At 43.8% G+C, this 24,892-nt stretch overlaps 1 protein-coding gene across 1 annotated transcript; it reads right to left on the bottom strand.

Moving 5' to 3' along the window:
* Positions 1 to 8,971: 8,971 nt before the first annotated feature.
* DESI2 (desumoylating isopeptidase 2) lies at positions 8,972 to 24,126 on the bottom strand. The gene is made up of 5 exons (XM_034060914.1): positions 23,686 to 24,126; positions 16,770 to 16,842; positions 14,831 to 14,924; positions 14,031 to 14,172; positions 8,972 to 12,593 (listed from the first exon to the last, which is right to left on the bottom strand). The coding sequence occupies exons 1-5, from the start codon at positions 23,722 to 23,724 to the stop codon at positions 12,360 to 12,362; spliced, it is 582 nt and encodes a 193-aa protein (XP_033916805.1). The 5' UTR covers positions 23,725 to 24,126; the 3' UTR covers positions 8,972 to 12,359.
* Positions 24,127 to 24,892: the final 766 nt, after the last annotated feature.

Here is a 24,892-nt window from a genome sequence, read left to right as displayed (position 1 = left end):
ATCTCTGTCTTCCACAGGAAGGTTCTGAACAGCTATTCATCCGGGGTCTGGAGAGGCCATCAGCAACCCTTGGGCCATGTTCTCTTCCCCCTTCCATGTCTCCCCAAGAATACAAATACTAGGAAACTGTGCAGCTCTAGGCAAAGATAAGATAGGAGTTACAGAAGCGGGTCAGAGAAGGTGTCCAGACACCACAGACACTTCTTGATACCACCATACCATTCTCACTCCATCCCAGCAGTGGTGAGCCCATCCTACAGATCTTGTTGTTGATCTTCCATGGTTAGGAGGTAACACACCTAGTCCAGCTCAGAAACCCTCAATTTCACTGCCTTTTTGAAGGTCCTTTCCTGCTTTAGAAACTATTTTAAAACATATTTGAAGTCCCTCAGGCTGCTTGCCAGAAATTGCTGGCCAAGGAAGTTCCCACTGGGGGAAAATTCTTCCAGCTGTTGGATGTGGAATTGTTCTCTCCTATGTGTTTCACTCAGACAGAGGAAGTGAATGCATGAGTCAGATTAAAAAATAATATAATGAAATGCTTCTATTGTTTTATCACTCATCAGGATGCATGGATTTCATATGTGTCATTTGCTTGATGCCTGCAGGAATTCTGGGTGTGTTTTTGCCAGCCACCAATTCTTCTCATGTTGCTGAGGATACTCAGGACTTATTGTCAAAGGACAGCAGCTGTGGCAGCATCAGTGAGCTGAAAGAACACTTTTGTGTTGCAAGAGAAAGCTACAGAGAAAATGCCCAGTGACATTATCAGAAGGCCCTGTAATTGTGGTTTAGGATAGAGTTCAGTTACCGCTGTGTGATCAGTGTATTTATCAGTGTCTCAGACAATTTTCAGTTAGCAGTTTGCACATGATGTTCTTTACAAGGCTGATGGGTGATTTTCACATACTTTTTTTTGTGCTGCTGTTGGAAAGGAATACTGGGAACCAGTTTTGAAGCTCACTGTATCCACTCCTGTAGCAACTGTGGGTCAGGCAAATTCTAGATTGAAAATTGGCTTAAAAGTTGGTGTGTTCAGTAAAAGGTAAGAAGACCAGCCAGACCATCTGGGAGTCAGACATGGGCATTCATATCCTGATTTGAAGGTTTGGCTGTCTCGGGGGCAGCTAGAGGCTGTGAGAGCAAAGAGGTTTGTAAGGACTCTCATTCCTGGGCAGCCAGTGTTGCTGCCCCTCTGGGATGGATCACCCAGCACACTGAGCTGACCTTATGCTGCTGTTCTCCACTTCTCTTCACGTGGCTGTCCAAACTGTTTTATTGTTAGACTAGAAAAGCAATTAAAAAATGACAGCACAACTCTCTGAACTACATTGTAAGACAGAATAAAGGAGATTTTGAAAACAAATCTACCCTTTACTCAGTGGGTCTCTACACGGCAGATAGCCTTTCCTCTTAGGGTTTCCTTGAGTCCCTCTCATCTTCTGTCCAGGCTCCTGTCTTGGCTGCTCAGCATCAGCTTCACTTCTGACTGAGCTTCCTCCCTAAATCCTTGGTTTGGTGCAAAACCTGGCTTCTCTGATTGCTGTTGAAGACTTTAATTTACTATGGGACCCATCTCCCGACTCTGTTCTTGCCCTAACCTTTTAAACATGTTGAAGCTCATCAGGAGAGTGGCTGAGCTGTTCTGTTAGGGAACACCACCCATGTGGGTGAGAGGGTTTCAGAGGAGGGAGAGTACTTCGAGGCAAATTGCTCATCCAGGATGAAAGGTAGTAGGCTGGAAAGCTGATTCCCTCACATCAGTCTCTGCCTTCCTTGGCAAGGCTTCAAAAACCATCTGAGCTTCTTCTGATGTGAGCTGGGAGGAGGGTTCAGGAGGAAATCTGGGAAAGGCTGTATGATGGGAGACTTGCTCAATCCTGCAAATCCTGTCCATGCCAAACAAGTTCCTTTCAAGTATGTGTGAGTTTTGTTACTCCCATGACAGTGATAAATCAGTAGGAAAAGCACGTTATGTTTGGCTGGATAAACCAAGAGGAACCCAGTGCCAGAGTGCAGGCAACTGGATCATACCCTGACTGTCTGGCAGCTGGAGACTGAGGAACCCAAGCCACAGCTCCCCTCTCTCTACATTTAATCACTTCCTTATATGTTGCATAATGTATTCTTTTTTTTGCTGTCCTTATCTATGAAATGACTGTCATGTCCTTTTCAGCTGTTAATCACTTTACTGATAGGCTAAGCATATGCATAAAATCCAATCATTTGCAATACTATGTGTCTGTTCACACTGTGTATCTTCAAATGCCTCAGTTAAGACTTCTGAGCTACATGTTTCTTCCGTAAAATATCATATCTGTCTTCAAAGGGGTTTTGTACCTCCTTCAATGGACTATAGACCATCATGTTCTGCTTCTTAATTTAGCATCTGATTGCTTATTGTTGTACTGTAAAGTTCCTTATGAGTTCAGTTACATGGCTACAGTAATTAGTGTTTATATTCCCAAGGCCTGTGTAGAAGTGCTTTAACACTGCATAAGGACATGAAACACTCCTAAACAGAGTACAAATTGCTCCCAGGATTTCTAATTTTACATCCTCAACTTTCGTAGAGCCTTGCTGTGGGAGTCTCTCCAGAAACAGGCTTGTGGGTAATCCATTATAGTAATTTGAGTGGGTTTCACAGCAGAGATGCAGGAAAATGTTCACAGAAGCTACCAAGACTCTGTCGCTTTCACTGCACCGAGGAACATGGGGACTTTTCAGTAATGAACCGTGTTTGCCAGTGCTACGATCAGCTGTCGTTTGCAGGACTTGAACAAAAATACTTGGTGTCTGATTTGGCTGCCTACATTGTCGTGAAATGTTGGTGCAACTTCTAGAAACATCCAAATGCCTTCTAAAAATCAGTTCCCCTTGCTAGCATCTGCTCACAGATGTTTTCTCTGATTTGCCTGATCATTGCCCATTAGGAAGGCTGTCCTTTCACTGACGGGATTACCTGTAGGTGCCAGCACTGCATTAAACTGAACAGGCACAGGGCACAGTCCACACCTGTGCTCTGCTGCCTTCACAGGATATGTGAGTCTCTGTTGTGGTGGTGGGCACAGCTTCATCCCAGTGTCTTCACACTGTGGGTCTGAGCAGTAGCCACTGGCCTCTGCTGTGCTACCTAACCTGGGCTGTGGCATTTCTTTTGTTAGGCTAAATGCCTCAGTATCTTTATGGCTTCTTTCCAAATGAGACTTAATTGAGTAATTAAATGGAGGGAGAGTTAAGCTTTGTAAGTTTTGCGTATTTTTCTGCCAATTACTCCATCAAAGACTGACTCGCTTTGTTGCTACAGAGCTTCTCTGTGAGGCATGACTTTGGTCTGTTCAATAATGCATGTATTTCTGAGAGCAACATATATAAGAGCTGGCCTATCCAAACTTTGTCTTCATACAAGACTGGTTTTCAGCCCGTCAGTGGCCATGTCAAATATGAAAGCAGGCACTGAATAACAAAGGTCCAATATTTGGGTAAGAGGGACAGGAAGCCTCGCAGTGGCTGCACTCATCTCTAGACCGCCACTGCTGCCTTTACCCTCTGCACTCAGGTGCTGCAGGACAGCAGCAGTCTCACAGCCTCCTGCAGATCTCACCGCACCATCGTACATTGTTGCCTGCTTCTGCTGCCTTGGCTTTTGCAGGCCAGCGATGGACTTCAGCCCTCAGAAATGGCAACAGCCCTGCTTCTTGTACTGCTGTGAGCTGTACCCACCTGTAAGGAGCTAAGGGGACCTGTAGTCCCTCCTTCTCTCCCCTGCCTGTGGTTTGTGGCTGCACCAGCTCTCTGATGCACAGGGCAGGCAGGAAGGTTGTCTCAGGGGTACCTGCAACGTCTCTGTTACCATTTCCATGCCACAGGCAGGGCAGTACAGTGGCAAGCCCCTCTCCTCTCATCAGCAAAGCAAATCTGTTGGCTTTAATCTTGGATGTCGTTTTCATAACATTTCTGCAGCAGCTGGTTTCCATGGAAACCGAGAACTGACTGGCAGTGCACAGGAATGGGGCTACTGACCTGCTTGTCCTTCCCCAGTGCCGCGGTGTGTGGGTTTCTGTCCCTTCGCCATGCACGTGCAGTGCTCATTGCGTGAGGCAGGCAGGAGCAGGCCCAAGGCCACAGCGTGTTCCACTGGCAGCAGTGCTGCTCCCAGCCTACTTATCCCACCTCATCCTGCCTCTCTGGGCAGTGGTCCTGCAGCCAGGGGAGGAGTGCAGAGGGTTCCTGCCTCTGTCTTCACTCCCCTCCCACTGCTGCAGCCTTCCCAGGCCCCAGCAGTGATGGAGGGATTCACGGTTAGCTTTGGATGTACATAATGCTCCTTCCTTTTTGGACCCCTAACCCACTTACATGACATGTTCTGTTCACTCATTTATTCCACTGCTCCTAGCATACTCCTCCACGTTAACTTGTTAAGCAAGTGTATTTAGAATACTAGTCCTGTATGTATTGCATTTAATTTCCAATGTTCTTGGAATTCTAATGACTACCAGAAGCATCTGCACTGGGTAAGTCTCATCAGCTTGGTGACTGACAGTGCCAGGTTAAAGTTATATTACCTGCTTCTGTTCAAATGCACTAGGTGCAAACACACCATTGTGCCTTTTGAGGCCAGTTTTGAAGAGTGAAGCCATATGAGCAGCATGAGCCTCCATCTGTGCCCTCATGGGATTGCCCTGCCTGGAAAGAGCACTTTTCCAGCAACAGACCATGAAGGGATCAGCAAGGGAAGCAAGAAGAGGGAGCAGAGCGCTGCTTTCTCATTGGGGGTGATGGCAGAGCAGCCACCCCAGTGTCTTGGCTTGGCTGCCCATGACTCCTCCTTTGCTTGGCTACCAGAGCTGAATGTGCCCTTGGCATGCCTGCATTCTCCTGGGCCTCACCCCTGTGCCCACAGAAGGCATGGGTGAATCGAGTCATCCTTGAGCCCCATGGTGGCTGAGCTCTCCCATAGCCACCCAGGAGTTTACCACAGAAAAAGCAGTTTCCACCTTCACTCTTGTTCCAAGCCTCATAAAAGCACGGCAAGGTGAGCAGAACACCAGCACTGTTTAAATGGGAATGTTGCTTTATGCATACGTTACGCATACTTTACTCACAGCGTTTTGTGTTTTCAAACACTGCAGGCACAAGTGTAGAGTTTGTTCCTTAAAAACACAGTTAAATTTAAAAGCAGCTTTAGCCCTTGGCCTGAGATGCAACTCTCCATCATGCTGAAGGGCTGCTTAGTGCTGAACAATTGCATCAGGGCCTTCTTCTGAAGTGGGAGTCAGGTGATGCTATGGGCAGGGGAGAACCACGAATGGAGCCCTTGAAATCCCTTGCTGGGTCTCCAAGAGCCCACCCTGCTCTTCTGAGTGGCCACTGCTGCATGGTGCTGGCTCAGGTCCCCTCACTTGGCATCTACTGCAGCACCCCAGTGCCAGAGATTTAACCTTGTGGACAGCATGTCCCTGCGGCTCTTGTTCCCAAAGTAAGGGGCTGCTGGAAAAAGAGCACCAGGAGAGCTTTTCTGGGATGCTCAGATGGAAGGGCAAAGGTTTCTGTATTCTGAGGACATCATGGAAGGGTCATGCAACCTGGAGAGGCGCTAGAGGCTGCCGGTCTGAAGGATGACTGCAGGTTCCCATGCCTAGCTCCTCTTTACTCTCCAGAGGCACAGGGTGAGTGTAGCATCCCTGTGTGTGTTCCACTTCGGGAGTGTTTGTAGGGTGAGCCATGGGGCAGAAGCAACAGTCTGAGCCATGGAGAATGTCCTTCCTTTAAACCTCTTAACACGCACAGAAGCCATAAGGCTTCTGGAAGGGCAAAGCAGCTTAAAGCAAGCAATTGCAGAGATGAGAGCATCCTCAAAAGATGGAAACTCCCCAAGGCGTTTCTCTGCCCTCAGCTCCAAAGTGCTGAAGCTGGCCCAAGCAGCCTCTGCTCAGCTGCTCATCCTGACTGTCCTCAGTTCTCATTCAGTGCTTTGACTAAACTTGCCAACTCTGACATAAAAATTAATTGACCTTTACAGTGTGTTTGAGCCAGCTCCATTGCCATCAGCTCTTGCTAGTCCTCACTACTCAAATCCTATTTGCTTAATGGCATGTGAATTAATTTGTTGGAAGCTGACACTTTGCTGCAGGATTAGTGACTCTAACATGAAATTCAAGATGCAGAGCATCTCTTGGGGGACAGGAAAAAAGAGAGGGAAATTCCAGTGCTCTTAGAAATCTTAATTTTTAGGATGCTATGACTGGAGTAATGAATGAGCTGAAGTACAGGAGAAAAATAAACTCAATTCCAGCTATTTAACGGCTCAGCAATTTCTTCCAGTCAAAAACCAAGCAGCTATTGTGTGCAGGCACTGGGCAGGCTGGAGGGAGGCAGCGTTTCTCACAGGCAAATTAGGAGTGTGAAAACCAGAACAAAACTTGCAAGCCTCAGAAGCCTGAGCAGGAAACAGAAGCAATTTTGCATTCAACATGATTTGTGTTATCATTAGATGGGTTTAACAGGCCCTTATTCTTATTCTGAGAGGAAAGCACTGGCTTTGCTTGAGCTAACAGTAATGACTGTTCAGACCTGGGAAATGCAAGGGAGCCAGCCGAAACCGTGTTTGCTGTGCTGCTTGGGTGCTCATTGGGAACAGAGGGTCTCCTCCTCACACCCAGTCCCTTCCTGGTGCTAGAGGTTGGCCGTGTTTGCTAGAGCCCAAAAAGCCAAGCTCGGCAGGGCAGCGTCCCATTTGTATCATTTATGTCACTGTAAAGGAAGACCCCTCTCGGCCACCTGGAGCACACCTGAGCCCCACAAGGCGTGTTTGAACCCTCCATGCAGTACAGTCACTGAGACAGAAGGCAAGGCTGCCATCACAGCTGCAGGAAAGGCTTTTCTCATCCAGCATGGCTTGAACCCCTTCCTAATGCTCCTCCCAAGCAGAGAACCCCAGCGGGAATGCTTCAGCAACACAGTTGTGGCTTCTTGCAGTCCAGTATTTGGGTGCCTTGTTTCTGGCTGTGTAAAGGTGAAAGGGGATAAAGAGGTAAAAAAAAGGTGCCCTGAAAGGAAATCTTGAGTTGAGAGCTGCAAGCTTAGTTTGAACAGCCTGTGAGACACACATGAATCTCCTCTCTTTCACCTTTGTTGGTGTCATTCAGAAGACAGATAGTGATTTTTCTTCTTTTAGACAACTGCATGGACTGAAAGCAGCATAGCAACCAGCAAGTGCAGCAGGCTTTCTCTTTGAGGGTTCCAGTGCTGACACAGGACTGCTAGTCACCATCTTACGCCCGCAGAAAGAGTGGTGTGACCAGAGCTCTGCTTGTCCTGGGCTGCTCCTCAGAGATGGACAGGAAAGGGAGTGAGAGCAGGTCTGGTGTTTGTTAACGTCCCTCTCTAAGGAGATACATATTGCCCTCAATCATCCCCAAAGCAAGCTGGAACTGTGCCAGTGCAGGAATCATGCATTTCTTTACGGCTAGAACCTGGTTTAGTTTGTGATATGCTAATTTTAGTGATCTCACCAGATCATGTGAGAAATACGGGGTTCCTATTGTAGCCTAGCAGGAATCAGCTGCTGGTGGAGCACACCTGCTTCCCCAAAGCAATGCCACGGCTTCCCTGACAAGCCATTTCCTTGAAAAGTTTGAAGGTCTTTTTGTGATCTAATTCAGGTCTAACCACAGGGTATCTGAGAAAGCCAGGAACTGTCCAACAGCCATTTTCATCACATTGTATGAAGCACTGTGAAAGAAAATATTTGGGTGAGTGATATGACTAAGGTGCCTTTAACCATAAAACATCTTTGCCTATTGAACTCTTGCAATGACGAATTTGCCACATAAACCCTGCATGCCTGAATAAACTGGTTCACAACATTAATTTGAAACATTTTTATTTTCTTCAAGAACTGTTCAGTTAAACTCAGCTACTCACCCATTAACTATGCAGTGTACGTATTCTATGTTTTGATCACCTTCCTAGAAACATATAGGCACTCTTAGCCACTGGATGCCACAAGGAAGTTTATCTTGAACTCCCATGATTAGTTTTAACTAATGAACTCTGACAAATGTACTTTCAATAGCTTACAAGTTCCTCCAACTCTCTTGCAGCTCTGCTAGTGACGAGGGACCAGCAACAGTCAGAAAAGGGAACACTCCTGTATCTTGGTAGCTTCTCCAAAAGGTATCTTGGCCACTATTAGCAGCATATACAGAGATGCCAGGCTCAGCACTCAAAGCATGGCAAAACATCCCCTGCCCAGGCTGACTCCAACAGCCACAGGACAGTGCTGCAACCTACTAGCGCCCTGAATGTGTAGGCAGGTAGCAGTGGCTTAGAACCACAGATTAGTTTGGGTTGGAAGGGACACCTTCCACTACAGCAGGTTGCTCAAAGCCCCATCCAACCTGGCCTTGAACATTGCCAGGGATGGAGCAGCCTGTGCCCCTACCTCAGCACCCTCATAATGAAGAATTTTCTTCCCAATAGCTAATCTAAACCTGAGGTTGGTGTTGCCATTGGTACTTTACTGTAAGTTACATACTTTCACAGGAGCTGACAAGGCACTGACATTACGGACTCCTGTCACCTGCTGCACGGCTGCTGAGCCTGGTGCAAATCCAGAGCACAGAACTAGGCTGTTGAGCAAATGTGTATGATATGGCACATAGTATCTGCAACACATATGAAGCACACCCAGGTGTTTGGATACCCCAGTTGCTGTAGTTATCACACCAAATCTGAAAACATTTTTAATGTAGCCTACTGAAAACTAGTGGCTTTTAATAATGCCTCAGACAAACCAAACTGCAGCTCCTGATGCCCATGTCAGAATATAACCTGTAGTTTAACTACAGGAAACCCCTGGACAGTCTTACAATCCTTTGAAAGCATCTTTCAAAAGCAAAGATCAGCTTGTGTGGCACGGACAAAAGCAGTAGGTACCAGGGGAACAACATGCACAGCCAATGGTCTTTTTTTTTTATAAAAGTATTTTTAATAAACTGATGGATTTAAGATGCTAGACAACTTGTTGCCATGTACAGGTAACAAAAGTCAAAATTCTTTGAATTTTATACAAATACTATGTAGTACAGTAAACTTGAATACAAGTTTACAAAAAATGCATCAGTGATTATTCAGCTTGTAACCAACTTCCAACAGTGAAAATCATCATGTATCAGTAGTGATCAGAATTGCATTGCAAATTTTAGACGTAATGCAACTATGTTTTTACCAAGCCACTCTGAAGTTACTGGTGCACACGGACAGTACATTGGATTTTTTTGGCTTGCTGAACAGAAAATGGCATTTAAATAAAATGACCTTGAGTTAAACAACACAATACATATCAAAAGTACTATCTTACAGAAAGATCAAACAAGAATGAGAAAGTAAACAGAGCAGAACCCTGAAGTGCTGATGTTTTTCTACCCGTTTTGATGGAAAAGACTCCACAGGTGTCCAGCTTTCTCACAGCATTTTGGAGTGTTCTAGTCCTAGCACAGTGTGGTCATTAGTAGACTTAAGTATTCCCTGCTTGGCAGTAATGCTGGTGAAAGGTAACTTGCTCTATTGCTAACAAATAGGAGTAACCACTGGCAGGGTGACTTCTCGGAGGTGTCCAGCGAGGCCAAGTTGACAGCACATGACTGAAGCTACAGTACTGCTTGCTTTGATACAACACCCGACAGCCTTCAGGGTTCAGGGGTCAGTTTCCTCACAGGATTAACAAATGGATGGTTTTGAAACAAGAACAAAAAAAACAAACCAAGAACCCAAAACCTGTTATGGAGCATAAGACGGTATTTTCACCTGTACAGCTACCAGTAAAATGAAGGTTTTTGTTACAAACTTTCCAGTCTGCTTTATAAAAAATAGTCTTAGTTTTACTTCTAAATAAAAACTGTGCTGTGATCTGTCACGTTCTTGCATTGTACATGCTGTAGTTGTGTGTGTTAATGAAGGTGTAGAGATTTGTGACCTAGCGCTCTGGATGTATCAGAAGCCTAAAAAGCTGATTTTGGTACATAAAAGGTAGCAATGAAAATTAATTCTATTTATTTTTCCTAAAACCTAGGAAAAGCTACAGTACATTGCTAGATCAGTGGCCTCAACCCTGAGCTGAAATGAAGGACCTGCCTTGGCCAAGAGACTTAGTCATATTACTACCACAGCTGCACAGCAGAGACAAAATAACCTGTCTGCAGCCTGTTCTCTTAGCTGTAAGTAGTGTGAGATTCAGTTCTATTAATGCTTGAGAGTTGACTGGAGACCACCATGTTCATTTTCACTACACGAAAAAAATGAAGGAGAACTCAAAGATAGAGGGTCAAGTGAAAAAAAGCACTCAACAGGGAGAGTTGTCAGTATGTCCAGCTTCTGGAGACCAGAGAACACAGATAGTGGTATACTTGTCAGTTTTCAGCATTTCCCACTTAGTAGAACTGATTATTAAAACACGTACCAAACTACAATCAGAGAGCCATCTATTATTATTCCACTCTTCCCAGAAGGAGACTCTCTTGATTTCCCCTCACCAGAACTGAGTACCCTCTGTACCTACACTGCATCACAGAAGGAGAATGAAAACTTAAAGACTATCTGACACAGGATTCAACCTACCAACTGCTACCAGAGAAACTTCCACTTGCTTTTAACTTGAGTAAGAGTTGGCAACTGTGAGAATTTTTACCAGGATACAGCCTACTGCACCTTCCGGTAGGGTTCAATGGCACTGGCTACCCATGGCTAAGAGCATTCATCACGTGAAGCATTCTTGCCTTCTAAAAGGCTAAGAGGACCTTTTTCTCCTTTTTCCCTTTTAAACAGCAGAAACTGTAGTCGGTATTTCACTTAATGGAAAAACTAAACTCAGCAACATATCAAAAGTAAAGCTTGTAAGCATCATTCATACTTCTAGTAATGCACGCTTCTTTGTGAGCTGATCAGTGTGGGTTTTGTTAGTTTAAGGCAGCGAGTCTTACAAAACACACAAGCTCACCTCCCTCCTGTTTGTGCTACTGTATCCTTAGGTGCACAATAGAACCTCACTAATTTACACTAATGACTGGAAGAACCATTAATTCTCTTGCTAAGTGAACAAGAATAAGGCATTCCATTATATATTCTCATCACTAATTATAATTTAGCTCTTATTATAATCTACCAGCAAACATACTTCTGTCTTTTAGAAAATAGTATCTCTTACCTTCCGATACAATTACGTGTGCAGATTAGTGGGTTCTGCTGTGTAAACACGCAGGTGCATAAGCAATTTTCAGGTTTTTCTTCATTACCTCTGACAAGAAAGTTAATGCCACAGATAGAGACTGTGGGAAAATAAATTAGGGCTTCTCTATAATTTGTGTGGACACGCACAACTGGGCAGTAATTTACAGCTCAAAAAAAGGACGTGAATGTTTACAAACTCAAATGAAGCAAAATCAGCAGCAGAAAGCAAGGTCATTCCCCAACCATAAAGGGCTTGTTTGCACCATTCCAAACTATATGCAACAACGATAAAATTAAAACAAAAAGAAAATACAATTACTGCGATATATAAGTTTGAAATCAAGCAAAGCAAACAGTGAAAAATTGTCTGATGCTTCTAACATGATATTCATGTGTCTAAATCCTGGGTGAAGTGGACTGTAAATATAGAAGATGCAACTACATGTCTAATTTAAAAAAAGAAGAAAGGGATCAATGTGCATTGTAATGAGAGAGAAATTTCCCTTCATATGTGCAAAACCCCACAGTTTCGTTAACATAGAGGTCATACTTCCAGTAACAGACACTGGACAAAACCAGTCTCCCTGCATCCTGCAATCTGCCTGTTTACATCAGCCACTTCAAGTGCACAGTACCCTGTTCACATATCTAGTATTCAGCAGTTTCTGGCATTTCTCAGAAATTTAATGTTCACCTGCCTTAAATCTTGAAAACAAAGGGGAGAGTTTATTCAGGGCATCACACCACTGCTTCTGATCTATACTGACAGTTAAATCAAACTCAAATTCTCTCTTCTTCCATGGTGGCAGGAGTCCTTACAGGACTTGTAAACAGCAGTACACAATACTGTAAACAAATAATTTAAGTTCTGCTTTATACAAGATGTTAGGTTAACCCAGGTCTACCAAACAGGTGAAAATGAAAAGGGTGGCTTCACACAAAATCCTTCCCTTTTCTCCCAGCAATTATTTTCACTACATACGTAATCCTGAGCTGAAATAGGGTTTGGAGAGCCTTTTTTGCATATAAAAACAGTGTTCTAGAGTCAGCTCTCATGTTCTGTCAGGAAGTCAATTGCTGGAGAGATTAAACTGAAGTATTTCAAACCATTTGTTACTTTGGAGGAGGACTTATAATTTGGTGTGGCGTCCAGTTCTAGACCCAGATGCTGAGCTTGCCAAGGAAGCTGATGCGGCTGCATCCTCCGCTTCCTCCAGCTCATCGTGTAGCTCCTGGCTAACACTAGACTGGAGGGCTGCAGGAGTTAGCCACTCCTTCGGCAAACAGCTCTGGAGAAATGGTATACAAGAGCTGAAATAGGCAAGGCGATTCACCCATCGTGGAATCTCTTTTCCACATAGAATCTAGGGGGAAAAGGAAAAGAAAAGATTAGTTTGTCTCCTGGACCCAGCACTAACAGAACTACAGTACTGTAAATAAAAAGCAAAGTCTGCATTAAATACTTGGGTTTTACTGTACGTCAGCCATTAAATGGCTGTGTCATCACTACTCAAGAAGTGAGCTGGTTTACTTAACTACCTGCACATTCATTTCTGGTATTACTGACTCCAGTGCAAATCTGGAGAAAAATCATAGCTAATGGGAGCATTACTCTGCTGTAACTGAGCAGCACAGAACTTGTAATTACATCCTTGGTTCTATAGCCAGCTTGAACACTAAATAGGACAAGATGCAAAACAGAAACAATGTGACTGTGTGGTTGAAGAGTATGGCATAAACCTGGCCATACAGGTCAGATTTCATGCCAACTACAGCTCTGTCAAGTGTCTCACCCTACTTAATTCTACCAGCACTGCACATCATAGAATCACAGAATGGTTTGCTTTGGAAGGAATCTTAAAAGGTCATCTAGTTCCAAGCAGAATGACAAACCAAATCACCTCAGTAACATTTTCAGTCTACACAAAACACATGCTATACAATAACTGTGCTAGTAACTATTTTTTTTCTTCTTCTTTTTAGAAAAAGGAAGAACTAAATTTCATGGAAGTTCACCATAGGGAAAAAATCGCCACCCCTTTCTTGGAGTGCTTCAATAAACATTAGGACACATTATGACAAGCACATATTGCCAACTAACCATAAAAATCACAACTGCCATTCCCCTCTTTGTCCTGGGTTACTTGTTCCTGAGACTTTCCCTTGTGTTGCTACACATGTGAACAATCAGGCATTCGATCACACTGGTGAGCAGATCAAGGTAAAATAAAGCTGAGGGGGAAAAATAAAGCCCTTTCAACTCCACAGTCACATACTTTGTGCAATCACTCAGGTATCTACATGACCAGGCTGCAGGTGCTGGCAGAGCAGTAACTTGCCAAAAGCTGTTCAAGCAGAAGGTTAACACTGTCTGTGTAAACCTTGATGCCTTTGTTATTCTTTAACAGTAGGACATAACTTTAAACATTATTTTCAGTGTGATGGCTCTGTGGGGAAGTACTGATACAAATAACACGTAGTTCTATCTTCAGTAGTTATCTCTCAAGCATCTGGAATGATTTTGAAAGCCTATTAATACTTGATTTACTAGGTCTCTCGATTAGAAATGCAGCCCTGCTTGAACACAAACTATGTATAACAACAATATATATATTTTTTGACAACAAAATCTTGTGCTTTGGACATAAGCACAAATAAAACCTGAAAACCAGTGACATTTCCCCAAGGTAACAGAGATAGGAAGTTGGAAACTAGGCCAAACATTCCAAAAGAACAGGAAGGACACGACACACTGTAGCTACCTGGGAAGCACCTTTCTATAGACCTTCATGTTTGTTTACCTCAGATAAAGCTGAAGAGAAGTGATTGCAGTTTTTGTGCATTAGGTGATACGCATTTCCTTTGAATTCTTTTCCAAGCTCTTCTACTATTTTTTCTATGTCATCTTCCATAAAGTCAGTACTGCCTAGAACCACAGCCTCTCTAGAAGAGGAAAAAGAGTAGGTGATCAGGCTTCCATGGTATAGATGGATTACTGTTCATAAATTACTCAAAAATGGCCCCAGTGTGGGTGTTGAGATCCTTCTGCCCTCCCAGAACACTAAAGGTTCTTTCTATTCCACTTTACAGCACTACTTTCATCTTTATCATGAGATTATTTCCTTGCCCATCTGTAACTCACTTAAGTTCTTTGCAAGTTAACTGACAAACACTAGATGCAATTTTCCCCTCCTCTCCAAAAGATATTGTTTCTAAGAGATAGCTGAGAACAGGCAAGAGCTTGTAATGCAGGGAAAGGTCAAGGCAACATTCTTCAAATTTCTCTTTGCATAAAAATTTCACTACCTTGAAAAAAGTTACCCTATTCTATATATTACATGAACAACAAAAGCTAGCCACAAATCCACATACTTTGTACACATTTAAGGACTGCAATGGTATGCTAAACCCAATGTTCTTTGCTGTAGACACTATGCTGTCTAATCACCTCTGTCCATCTATCATTTCTAAGTAAAGAAAACACTAATTTATCAGAAAGAAATCCTCTAGTATAGTTCAACACATCTGTATTAAAAAATAAATGCAACAAGTTGTCTTTTTAATATGCCTTCTCAAAAGCAAGAAAATAGTTTTCTCTTACTTAAATTTAAATGTTTCTCCTAGCTCAGAAGCATTTCCTGGTGAAATTTCAAATATTCCAGAAAAAGGGTATGGATGACCACCGTAGGCAAATTCTGAAAGAGAAAACTCAGATTTAACAAACATGGCATACAACAACAGTAAAGAGCAGCAGACCTCACTGACTGGAAGATCACTTCACAAGGATCTAAAGGTAGAAACCAGACTTTTTACTTAAATGGGTAACAAATGCAACGAGCTGAAAAAGAATAGGTTTGTTAGTTACCAGCCAACCTAAATGAAAACTGGCAGGAAATTTCCTACATCAGTGTACAGGTTTAACTTGAATAACTTTACGTAAGTATATATTGTTTTCCTTGTATAAGCGAGAATTTACAATTTAACTTGTAAATCCTACCAATGTTCTTTATACATACTTGTTCTTAAAAGTCCATTTATATGGTTATAGATTCGGGATTCAAAGTACTGCATCCTCAAAGGTCTGACAGTGCTCCTATTGTACAGCTGTAAGTGTGGCAGCAAGTAGTGGCCTTCTAATTTCTTGATTTGCAAGAGTTCAATTGTGCCAAGTTCTTTACTATAACAAGAAAGTAAACCAGTGCGTGCACCTGAAGTCTGCACGTAGCATCTGCTGGCATAAGCATCTACACTACATGAAAATACGATGGTGTGCTTTAGCTTCCTTCTGTGTCTCTAAGATAACACAGTACGCCACACCCAGAGTGCAACAAAAAGCTTTAAGCATGATTTCATGCTTCCGTTCCTCAAAACTCTTGTAACACATCATCTAAATCTTAGCATTCAGTTTTGTGGGCAATCTTTTTTACAACAGGTTAATAAATAAAGTTTGATGTACTTTGAAAAATGCAAGTCATTGTTTTAGCAGGGCTATGACCTGCTATACGAGAAAGCTGTTGTAATATGAACAGGAAGGGAGGCACATGTATTTGGCACAGCTCAAGAACTAGATTTCAGGCACAGCACTATTAAGACTCAGGTTTTTCTGGTTTGGATTAAAAGAAATTAAAAAAAGAGTTTAAACAATAAGCATTGTGTTTTATCAATTTGTTGGTCTGGTAACACTTGCAAACCCAGGCACAACGTGATCACTACAGTAGCTGAAACATCTATAGTTTAAGCTAACTTTGTGCAATGTGGTCTTTGGACTGCATGCCACACCTTTTGCTGCCTCCCCTCACCTCCACACACATTCCAGAAAAAGAACTGGAGAAGATTTTTCTTCTTGAAATGGACTACTTTCAACAACTATCACCCCAGAGTATCTTCATACTGCTAGGCTTGAATACCTCAGACCCCAGCCTTCCCCCAAGAAATACCTTGGGGGAGCAGTGGGGATTCAAGGTGTCCTGAATGCATCAGAAAGCTGCATCCCCAAAGTACAACCTATTTAGCAAAATTGCCATAATTATCACAAGTGTGTCTTTTGTGAACAGCATGCACAAGATGCCTCTTAAAGAAACTGGCTCTTTAAAACAAACCAACCTACCCATAGGAACAGACAGTTTTTATTCAGCATCATGCATTTCTGTGTGCCTACCTTCAACAAACTATTATTTCTGTAGTTAAAAATTAACTCTTTGCACTAAGTGCTGGCAGAATACCAAGGAAACAATTCAACTATGCTTATATGAAGCATACATTTCTTTTAACAATAGTCTTTCAAAGCCTACATAAAGGTTTCTATGCCTAGCTGAATAAACCACACACTTTTCCATAGCTGCATAGCTTTACACAAGAATCAAGATGACTACGTATTATTCACATGCAAGGTCTTTCTAGATGCAGAAGAGATGAGAACTTTAAAAGAAAACTGATGAACAGGTTTCAGGAGCCAGACTTCACCGGCTACCTGAAATTCTTTTTTCCTGAATAGCAGCATTACCAGAACAAAGAATAAGCTATGTTTTGCTTGTACGTACCTCGGCCATACACCTCTATGCCTGAATGGAACACTCCAATTCCGAGGGAAGAAGTATATTCATTCATCCAATACTAAAAAGAAAGAAGAGAACAAAAAAGACTTTAATTTCCAAGACAGAACTGTTTTCTGATAGCAGTGCGAGATGTATTTGTCCCCCACATCAAAAGCATAAAACCCTACCGCACAAAGTGAAACTGCACAAGCCATTTTATGGGAACGGAATGTGCCATTAAAATCCCCTAACTGCACACAGTGAATTAATTCCATTAGGTTCTACTCCAGTGTTTCAGTTCTGTCAATGCCTGTCAATCAAGGAGAAATCTTGGAGAAATTCAGATCAACTTTCAATTTGTGAACAAGTTACAGGTTGCAGGGTGTTCCAGTCAGTGGAATGCATTCTAGAACTAACTGCAGTCATTGTGCAGGGGCACTTTTTTTTTCCAATTTGTTTAAATAACACCAGAACATAGGACTGTAACATACACACACCAACCGTCATTCATAGCAGTGATCACACTTCTGCTTACCACCAGCTGAGCAGAAGACTCACTCAGAGATATGCAACATGTGCTAAAATTATCCTTAGTATGTTTTGTCTAATTTGTTTAACTGGAGGTCATCATGCAAGAAACCAGGTTCTCTCCAGGCTCCTGTGTCTCCATGCATCAGGTGTTAGTCTTTTGCATGGGTCTAATATATCAGTTCTATTGTAGCCAACAGATAATAGCTGCATTTCAGAAGGAAACAAGAAATTAAGAATTTATTTTTTTAAGGGAGAAGAAGAGGAAAGAAAAACCCTTCCCTTAATACTTTGTCTTTTGTTCTTGGAAGCAGCAGCAGCAAGTGCCTATCAAGAGCTAATTATGACACTCAAGACCTTAAAGATTCACAGAGGTCTGTAAAGGAAAAACCCGTCTTTCCTTGGCTACATCACAACTTTCAAAATCTCAGTCTCCACGCAGTAAAAATTTGGAAGTGGCACATAATTTCAAAAGGAGCCTCAAACAAATGCTAAAAAGGAAAAGAAAACCCTCAATTGTGACCTTAAACCTGAAAGTGGCAAGAAAAACCTCTCAAAAATACAAGAAACCTTGTCACTTTTCAGTTTGTCAGTTACTTCAGGAGTTGCATTTTTTTCCTCCCAGGTCACCTGGTCCCAAAGGGCACTGCTGTGAACTTCTACAAAGCAGACTTCAAAAAGTCAGCTGACAGGATAGGGACTGAGGCAGTACCCCAGCAAATTAGTATTTGTTTAGCAAACAGGAAAAAAAGAAGCTAAGAAGCTAGCTTCTTTGCACAACCTGCTGACATAGTAAGTGCTTTCTGATGTGCAGTTACTTTTAAAACAGCACAACTCATGATACAAAAGGAAAGGTTACAGGTGTCATACTTGGTTAAGATGGGCTCACTGGAGTTAGTACATAATTTATAGAACCATTACAAACATTATAGCGTATAATGTGCATTTCTGAAAGCTAGTTTTCCCCCAATAATAATGATACATTAAACTCTGGACTGAGAAGCTATTCATGAAAATCAAGACAAGTTAAATGTCAAAAAGAGCAAGTCAGACCAAAAATTACAAAGTTTCAGGCCCAATACATGGATCTATTTGGCTTTTACAGTCATCCTTATTCTAAGTGTTTCAGCCTAAAATTCACCATTGTGCTAGCAGGCACAGGACACAAATGATAATCTGGACAAGAAGATGCTGAGGATTTGATGTTCTCTTCTACAGACAAGCCACCTGTGGGAAATTGTAAATATGAATTAGCTGAAGATGGATTTTGTTCCTTGTATTTATTTGAAATTAGGGCTCACTGAAATCTGTGGATAAATTTTGCTTAAGACTAAACTTTACCCTTTGCTTTAATTTCTGGCTTTGTGAATGCATCACTATGTTAGCTAGTGGGGTATGGATGACTATACTAAATTATCATCTTAGTCTATTTAAAGGGCTCAGCAGTTCTTTCCCTCCTGCCCCCAGAAAAGGGCAGAGAGCTAGCCTGCATGATGAAGCTAGATCCAGAAATACACTGGGTTAAGACGTACTCTGTGTAGAAAGACACGGAACAGGGAGAAAACGAGAAAGAAGGAGAACAACATTAAGACTACCCAGCTAACTTCATGGGTTTGTGAACATAAAAAAACCCCCATGGATTCTGCTCTTTGAAGCAGAATCAAAGCCACCACGAAAACGGAAGAGTTCCTTCAGCATAAACCTCTTTCAGTTCTGAAGCCAGTCCTATCCCACACCTCACCAGCTGACCATTTGAAAATAGTTTTAGACTGATATTTATAGTCAAAACCGTAGGCACATTCACCATACAGTTTGTCAGCACAGGAAGAAAGTATGTTTGCCTAATGAGAACGTGTATCCAAATGAGCCTAATCTATAACTGAGCTAGACAGGGTCCCTGGTGGTCTAGTTTATCCTCTCCTGGACACCAAATTGGCCAGAAAACTCTGGGCCTGGCCTCTGAATTCCAAATAACCTACACATCACATACATGCCGAATCTGTAAATGCCAAGCAAGGTTATCACTGCTCTCTGAAAAACTGAACAGAAGTTACTTCTACTGCTTATGGGCTATCTTGCGTAACAGAGCCTAGTTTGTTACCACGCAGAAAAAAGAGACAGAAATTATTCACGCTCCTTCTCTCCTGCAACACCAACTGCAAGGTGTAGGGAGAAGACTGAAAAGTGGGTCACCAACCCTCCTCATCGATCCGTACAGAAGCAGACCAAAAGGATGGAAAGCTGCTCTAACAAGGTGTTCCCCAAGTCCAGGGCTTTTCAAGTGTGCACTCCCACCTCAAAACACGGGGCTTGCTAGCCTGCAACAGCTGAGAACTGGAGACAAATTGAACACATTAGCAGCTCTGGAGGAAGTGCCTAAAGCAAGCACTTCACTTAATATTTCCAGTAAGAACAGAATAGGTTAATTGAAGATAAAAGAATTTCAATAAAGCAGAATTACTTTCCCCTTAGGAGTAGTAATTATATTTAATTATTACTTAATCTGGATGAGCTATTGGAAGGTTGGTCACATTTTCTGATTGAATAAAATGCCTTATCTCACCAAAGAAAAGAGATGCAGGGCAAATGCACCTTAAAATATTCTAAATTTGGCTACAGCTGAAAAAAAGATATATGACTTATAAAATAAAGGCTGTAACTTAGCTGACATCTGTATAGCTTGCTGGTGCAGTAACATGCTGTAAGCTCTGGAATTCCAGAAGCTACATCCTTGATTTTGTTACACAAACTGGATTCCCTTCATTTAGTCTTGAATATGAATTTTTCCATAGTAGAATGTATAGAAGACACACAATCCCATACCCTCAATACTTTGCAGTCTTGCAAAACAGGATTTCATGTTTAAGATAACTATCAGAACAAAAACATTAGAGAAGTGTTTTTCTATGAGCACAATAGTCATGTCACTGAAATGAAACACTGATCCCAGAGCTTCACAAGTATCTTCTTTAATTTGTTCAGAGCTTTCATTTATGTTAATACTTTAAATTGTTATAGTCTTATTTCACAAGGGGAAAAAATAGGATGCTACTTTGGGCACAAGAAAGCTAACTGCTATTTTAAGAAGTCTAGTCAAAATGAAATCATAAAGTTCTCCAGTCCTCAAAACACAATATATTAAAGCCTTCACCCTACTCTTTTAATGATCATATTTTCAAAGACATGATCTGCAGCATGTAAATATGTCTTTAAGCTTCTCTCCCTCTCTGAAGTTACCAGTATTTGAAAGGCCACTTTCTTGTACAACACATGCATGCCTCCTTGCCCGTTGGTTTTATCAAAGGTTTCTGCTTTTTGAAGCATTAAGGACAATGGAAGGGTATACACTCCAAACCAACCAACTCAGCCCTCCTGTAAGATGTTTCAGCAGTAGCAAGGTCACCTAGTATTCCCCTGCATACCTAAGCAGCTGCCTGGGAAATGAAGCTGCAGTTAGCACTCAGATTGAAATAAAGATGTTCATAGGCTGTTGCAATTGTAGTGAGAATTGATTCTGTCAAACAGGTGACTAACAGTGGTCTCTTGTTCCAAAAGAAAAACAAAAAATCCATACCCTCAAATACAAACACCCCCCCTCCTCCAAAACCTCTCTCAAATTGACATAAAATGCTAGAAACAAACAGTAAACCTGCTAGTACCTCAATACACAGGTGGCAGGATTTGATGGATAAACAGAACTTCAAAATAGGTATAACAAGACTCTTCCCTTCTCTCTTAGTGCCCCAAACAACACTGATTGATTTGATTAATTGATTTCAGCAAGCTGTCAACATGCTATAATGTAACTGCTGTGCAACACGAAAGTGAGGCTTTAGTTTAAGCTCCTGCTTCAAGCAGGTTTAAAATGGACCTAGAGCACCGTTTAGCAAAAGAGTCTGAGGCAGCATGTACATCAACAGTGTATTTCAGACACTGTGGTAACCTCAGATTTTATCTCCAGTTTAGCGGAAGTCTGTTTCTGTAATGGTCAATGGTGCATCATTATAAAACAACAACCAAACCTGAAATAGGATGTAGAAATATTCTGCCTAGTGGTCTCAGCTTACACCACATATCATTTGTGGTGATGCACAGCTTCAGCAACTACTAGGACTGCAGACCAATGAACAAGACCCCATCTCTACATGTGATCAAACATCTGCAAATGAGTGTGCATGCTTGCTTCTTTTGGAAGGCAAGCTGCTTCCACAGATGGTGACTTTAGAGACTATGCTACTTTTTGTTATAGGCAGAGCCCCACTGATCACAACAGGAAAACCAACATCCCTAAACATGTCCTAAGGAAAAGTATGACACTAGCTTTTATGAGCACAACCTTCCTGTTGCCTCTTTTTTCACCTCTCTCCCCTCCTGTCAACTGTCAGCCTTCCTAGGATAGTTGGAGTAAAACTGATCCCGGCAATTCAACCCCAGATGAAAAAGAAAGGAGGATACAGGTTGCAGCAAAGAAATCTAAGGAGCAAGAGATGAAGGAGAACCATGTGAATGAAAGAGTAGACAATCACAAGAGAAAAAGAAAAGGCATGCTGAAGTCACACCCCACCAGTGCTATCATTATAGTGAGAATGAAGTTTCCCACAGAGGCCATGGCATCACTTTCCAGACAGGCACTTACACAGGAGACAGTCCCCCTGTTAAGTTCTCAAGAACTGGCCCAGACACCTTGCACAGCTAAGCAAATCTTCCCGAGAACACCCGGTCTTCCATCTTAGTGAGCCAGAAGTGTGTAAAGCGTCAACTTCAGAGATACTATCTTATGTTACAAGTCCTGAAACTGAAGTCCTACTTCTTTCTCTGTACAAATATTTATAGTTAATATGTAAACCCATCTCTTTTCATGCCAAAGAAGCTTCTCCAATGTATATTTTTGAACTGTAGTCCAGAGAAGTCATATATATGCATGCCACAGAGCACCATTTCCTCCTTAAGTCTATTATAAGGCACAATGACTCTGTCGCATCAGCAACATGTATGAGCTCAACCAGGTGAGCCAAGATTCCATTTTTTTTTCCTTCTTGGAAAAAAAAAAAGCCAACAGACTGCTCCTGTCTCCAGTCTCCCCTCATTCTCTACAGTGAAGGAAAAACAAAGTAGAAGTAACAGGTTGTATTCACTGGAGAAAGAACTTGGGACACCAGAAGGGGGAAACAAGCAAACAAACAACAAAAAAAAGAAATCCTTTGACAGGAACTCTGATTTCTATAAGTATTAATGTGAAAGAATTATAAGAATCAGGCTAGTTCATATAACCTAATATTTATCATTTTAATTCCAAGCCAAAGAGCTCCCTATTGGTTGCTATTAAACATCCTAGCATTTGAGCCTGAGTAATCCCAAGCAAACAAGCTGAGTTTTCTGACAGCAGTCACTGACTCCACTCTGTACCCTTTTAAAACACCAAAAGGTCAACTTAAATGGTGGTGGAACGAAAGCCTACCCAAACCAAGCTAAGTAACACAAACACGGTTACCTGAAACTAGCTGTGAATCTTACTGTCCCTCTACCACAGAAGGTAGTCAGAGAACTAGTGCTACTTGTTCTACATTTTCAGCGACTGAAAGGCATTAAAGGATAATATTTTCTTAATATTACTTATCCACACCTCCTGTTCTCTGCAGGTACTTATACCTCATTTGTTACTATGGCATTTGAGCAGCTTCCAGCTGAACCTAAGACAATACACCAGTTGCTGTAGGTGTCACAGAAAGATTACCCAGGAGGGAAGGGTAATAGGACTGCAAATCAAGCTGGAACAATTCCTTTATTTCTACTAAGCAGCAGCAATACCAAAACTGTTCAAAAATTCTGGTCTAAGTGAAAAAAAAGCATGTTACTGACACAGCACTTCAAGCCCTCCTATCCCTACAGAAACGGCAGTTATCCCCAACTACCATCCTGAGGGTCTACCAGCCACTCTGACGATTTTCAGGAGCAGGAAAGGCAGGGCCTCCCCCCTGAGGTGCCCTGGAAGCAATAACGGAGGAACAGCTCGGGGTCATTCCCGTTTCGCTACCCACTACCACTCGCAGCAGGTTAAGTTTCCCCTTGCGCCAGGGACGGGTCCACCCGGCAGTAAAACACCCGTCAGGGCCCCACAGCAAACTTTTGCGGCAGGTCACAGATCATATACAGAAACCGACAGACTTCAAAATTATAGCCCTCTGCCCCCCACCTCCCGGTTCGTTGCATCTCCCGGCCCCTACCGAGACAACTCAGGCGGGGACAGGCAGGGGAAGGGCAGGAAAAGTTTCCCCCGCCGCCCCACGGGACTCCCGGAAGACCCCCCCGGAAGGGCACCGGGCCCTGCTGGCACCAGCCGCCACAGGTGCGGGGCCGCGCTGCCTGCCGCGGCCGGGCCGGGCCGGACGCTCACCATGTCGTAGACGTTGAGGATCACCAGTTGGTTCGCCATCGCCGGTGGCCCGCGGGCGCCCCCCGCCCGCTCGGTCGCTCCCGCTGCGGCGGCGCTGCTGCTCAGGCCGGCGGCGGGGCGGTGGGGACCCCCGGGGGCCGCTTCCTCCTCGTCCTGCCTGTTGCTTCGGGGCGGGGGGGGGCGGCGGGCACCATGGAGCCGCCGCCGCGGAGGGACGGGGCCTCGCCCCCGGCACACGCGCTCAGCCCGCGGCCGGCGGCGGGGGCCGGGCGAGGGCCCCACCCCAGTGGCGGTGCCGGCGGCAGGAAGGGAGGGGAGAAGGAAGCAGGGGGTGACGAGAAGGAGCGGCCCCGGCTGCGGGGCAGAGGTGCAGCGGCGGCAGTAGCGGGGCCCTGCCCGGCCCTGTCGCTGCCGCCGGCGGCGGGCGCGCGGGACAGCCTGCACACCCCTCCAACGGGCGCAAAATGGAGCCGCGCGAGCCCGCCCCCGCCAGCCGCCAGGAGCGGGGCGGTGGAGACTACAGCTCCCGGCGTGCACCGCGCCGCGCCGGGCCGGCAGCGGTGGGGCGGCCCGAGGGGCCCGGTGAGGGTGCTGGGCCGGCCAGCACCGGAGCAGACTGCACTGCGCTTTCACATGTGCCGGGCCGTGGGGAACAGTCCTGTTCACACACGTACATCCACCGTGTTCCATTCCAGCGGCAAGAAGGTCCTATCCGGCCGTGTGGGGAGCGTTCGCAGGCACCGCCATTTTATGCTTCTGTTGAGTGGAGCAGGGAAATTAGAGCTAGCTTTACACAAGTAGCGTTTGAGTCTTTTGGACCTGCAGGTAGCCCGTGTGTGGTTACTGGGGAAGCCATGGCAGGTCCTAAGCGTGCAGGCACCATAGAGAGTAACCTAGTTGTATAACCCTGTGGTATGGTAACCTTATATATAACCTTGTGAAGAAATAGCAAAGCAAAAACCCAGTTGGCAAAAGCGTCAGCAGTAGAAAAGATGCTTTCCCTCTGCCAGCGGATTGGAGACAACTGCCCCTTCATAGCACTTCAGAATAGGTGTGCTTCTCAGCAGGCTGTGCATGTGTTCTGGTGACCGAGGTGCAGCTGGAAAGAGGATGTACCACCCCAGGGGATCCTGGCTGCCACGGGCATTTCTGGCTGTAGGTGTTTAACCCCTCTTTCTCAGCTAAAGCTCCTTTGGGCTGCTGAGGG

The sequence above is a fragment of the Melopsittacus undulatus genome, chromosome 3 (genome assembly GCF_012275295.1).
Source record: "Melopsittacus undulatus isolate bMelUnd1 chromosome 3, bMelUnd1.mat.Z, whole genome shotgun sequence".
NCBI classification, from domain to species: Eukaryota; Metazoa; Chordata; class Aves; order Psittaciformes; family Psittaculidae; genus Melopsittacus; species Melopsittacus undulatus.
Note: the sequence above shows the minus strand (reverse complement) of the source record. Positions and strands in the feature narration are given on the sequence as shown.

Bases quoted from the DNA above. Each gene is read 5' to 3' on its own strand.
- DESI2 (XM_034060914.1), bottom strand. From the start codon at position 23,724: ATGGCGAACCAACTGGTGATCCTCAACGTCTACGACATG. The intron at 14,173-14,830 runs GTAAGAGAAAAC...TTCCTCTTCTAG, and splicing joins GGAGAAACATTTAAATTTAA to AGAGGCTGTGGTTCTAGGCA. The intron at 12,594-14,030 runs GTAAACAAACAT...TTTTCCCCCTAG, and splicing joins TCTCTTCAGCTTTATCTGAG to ATTCTATGTGGAAAAGAGAT.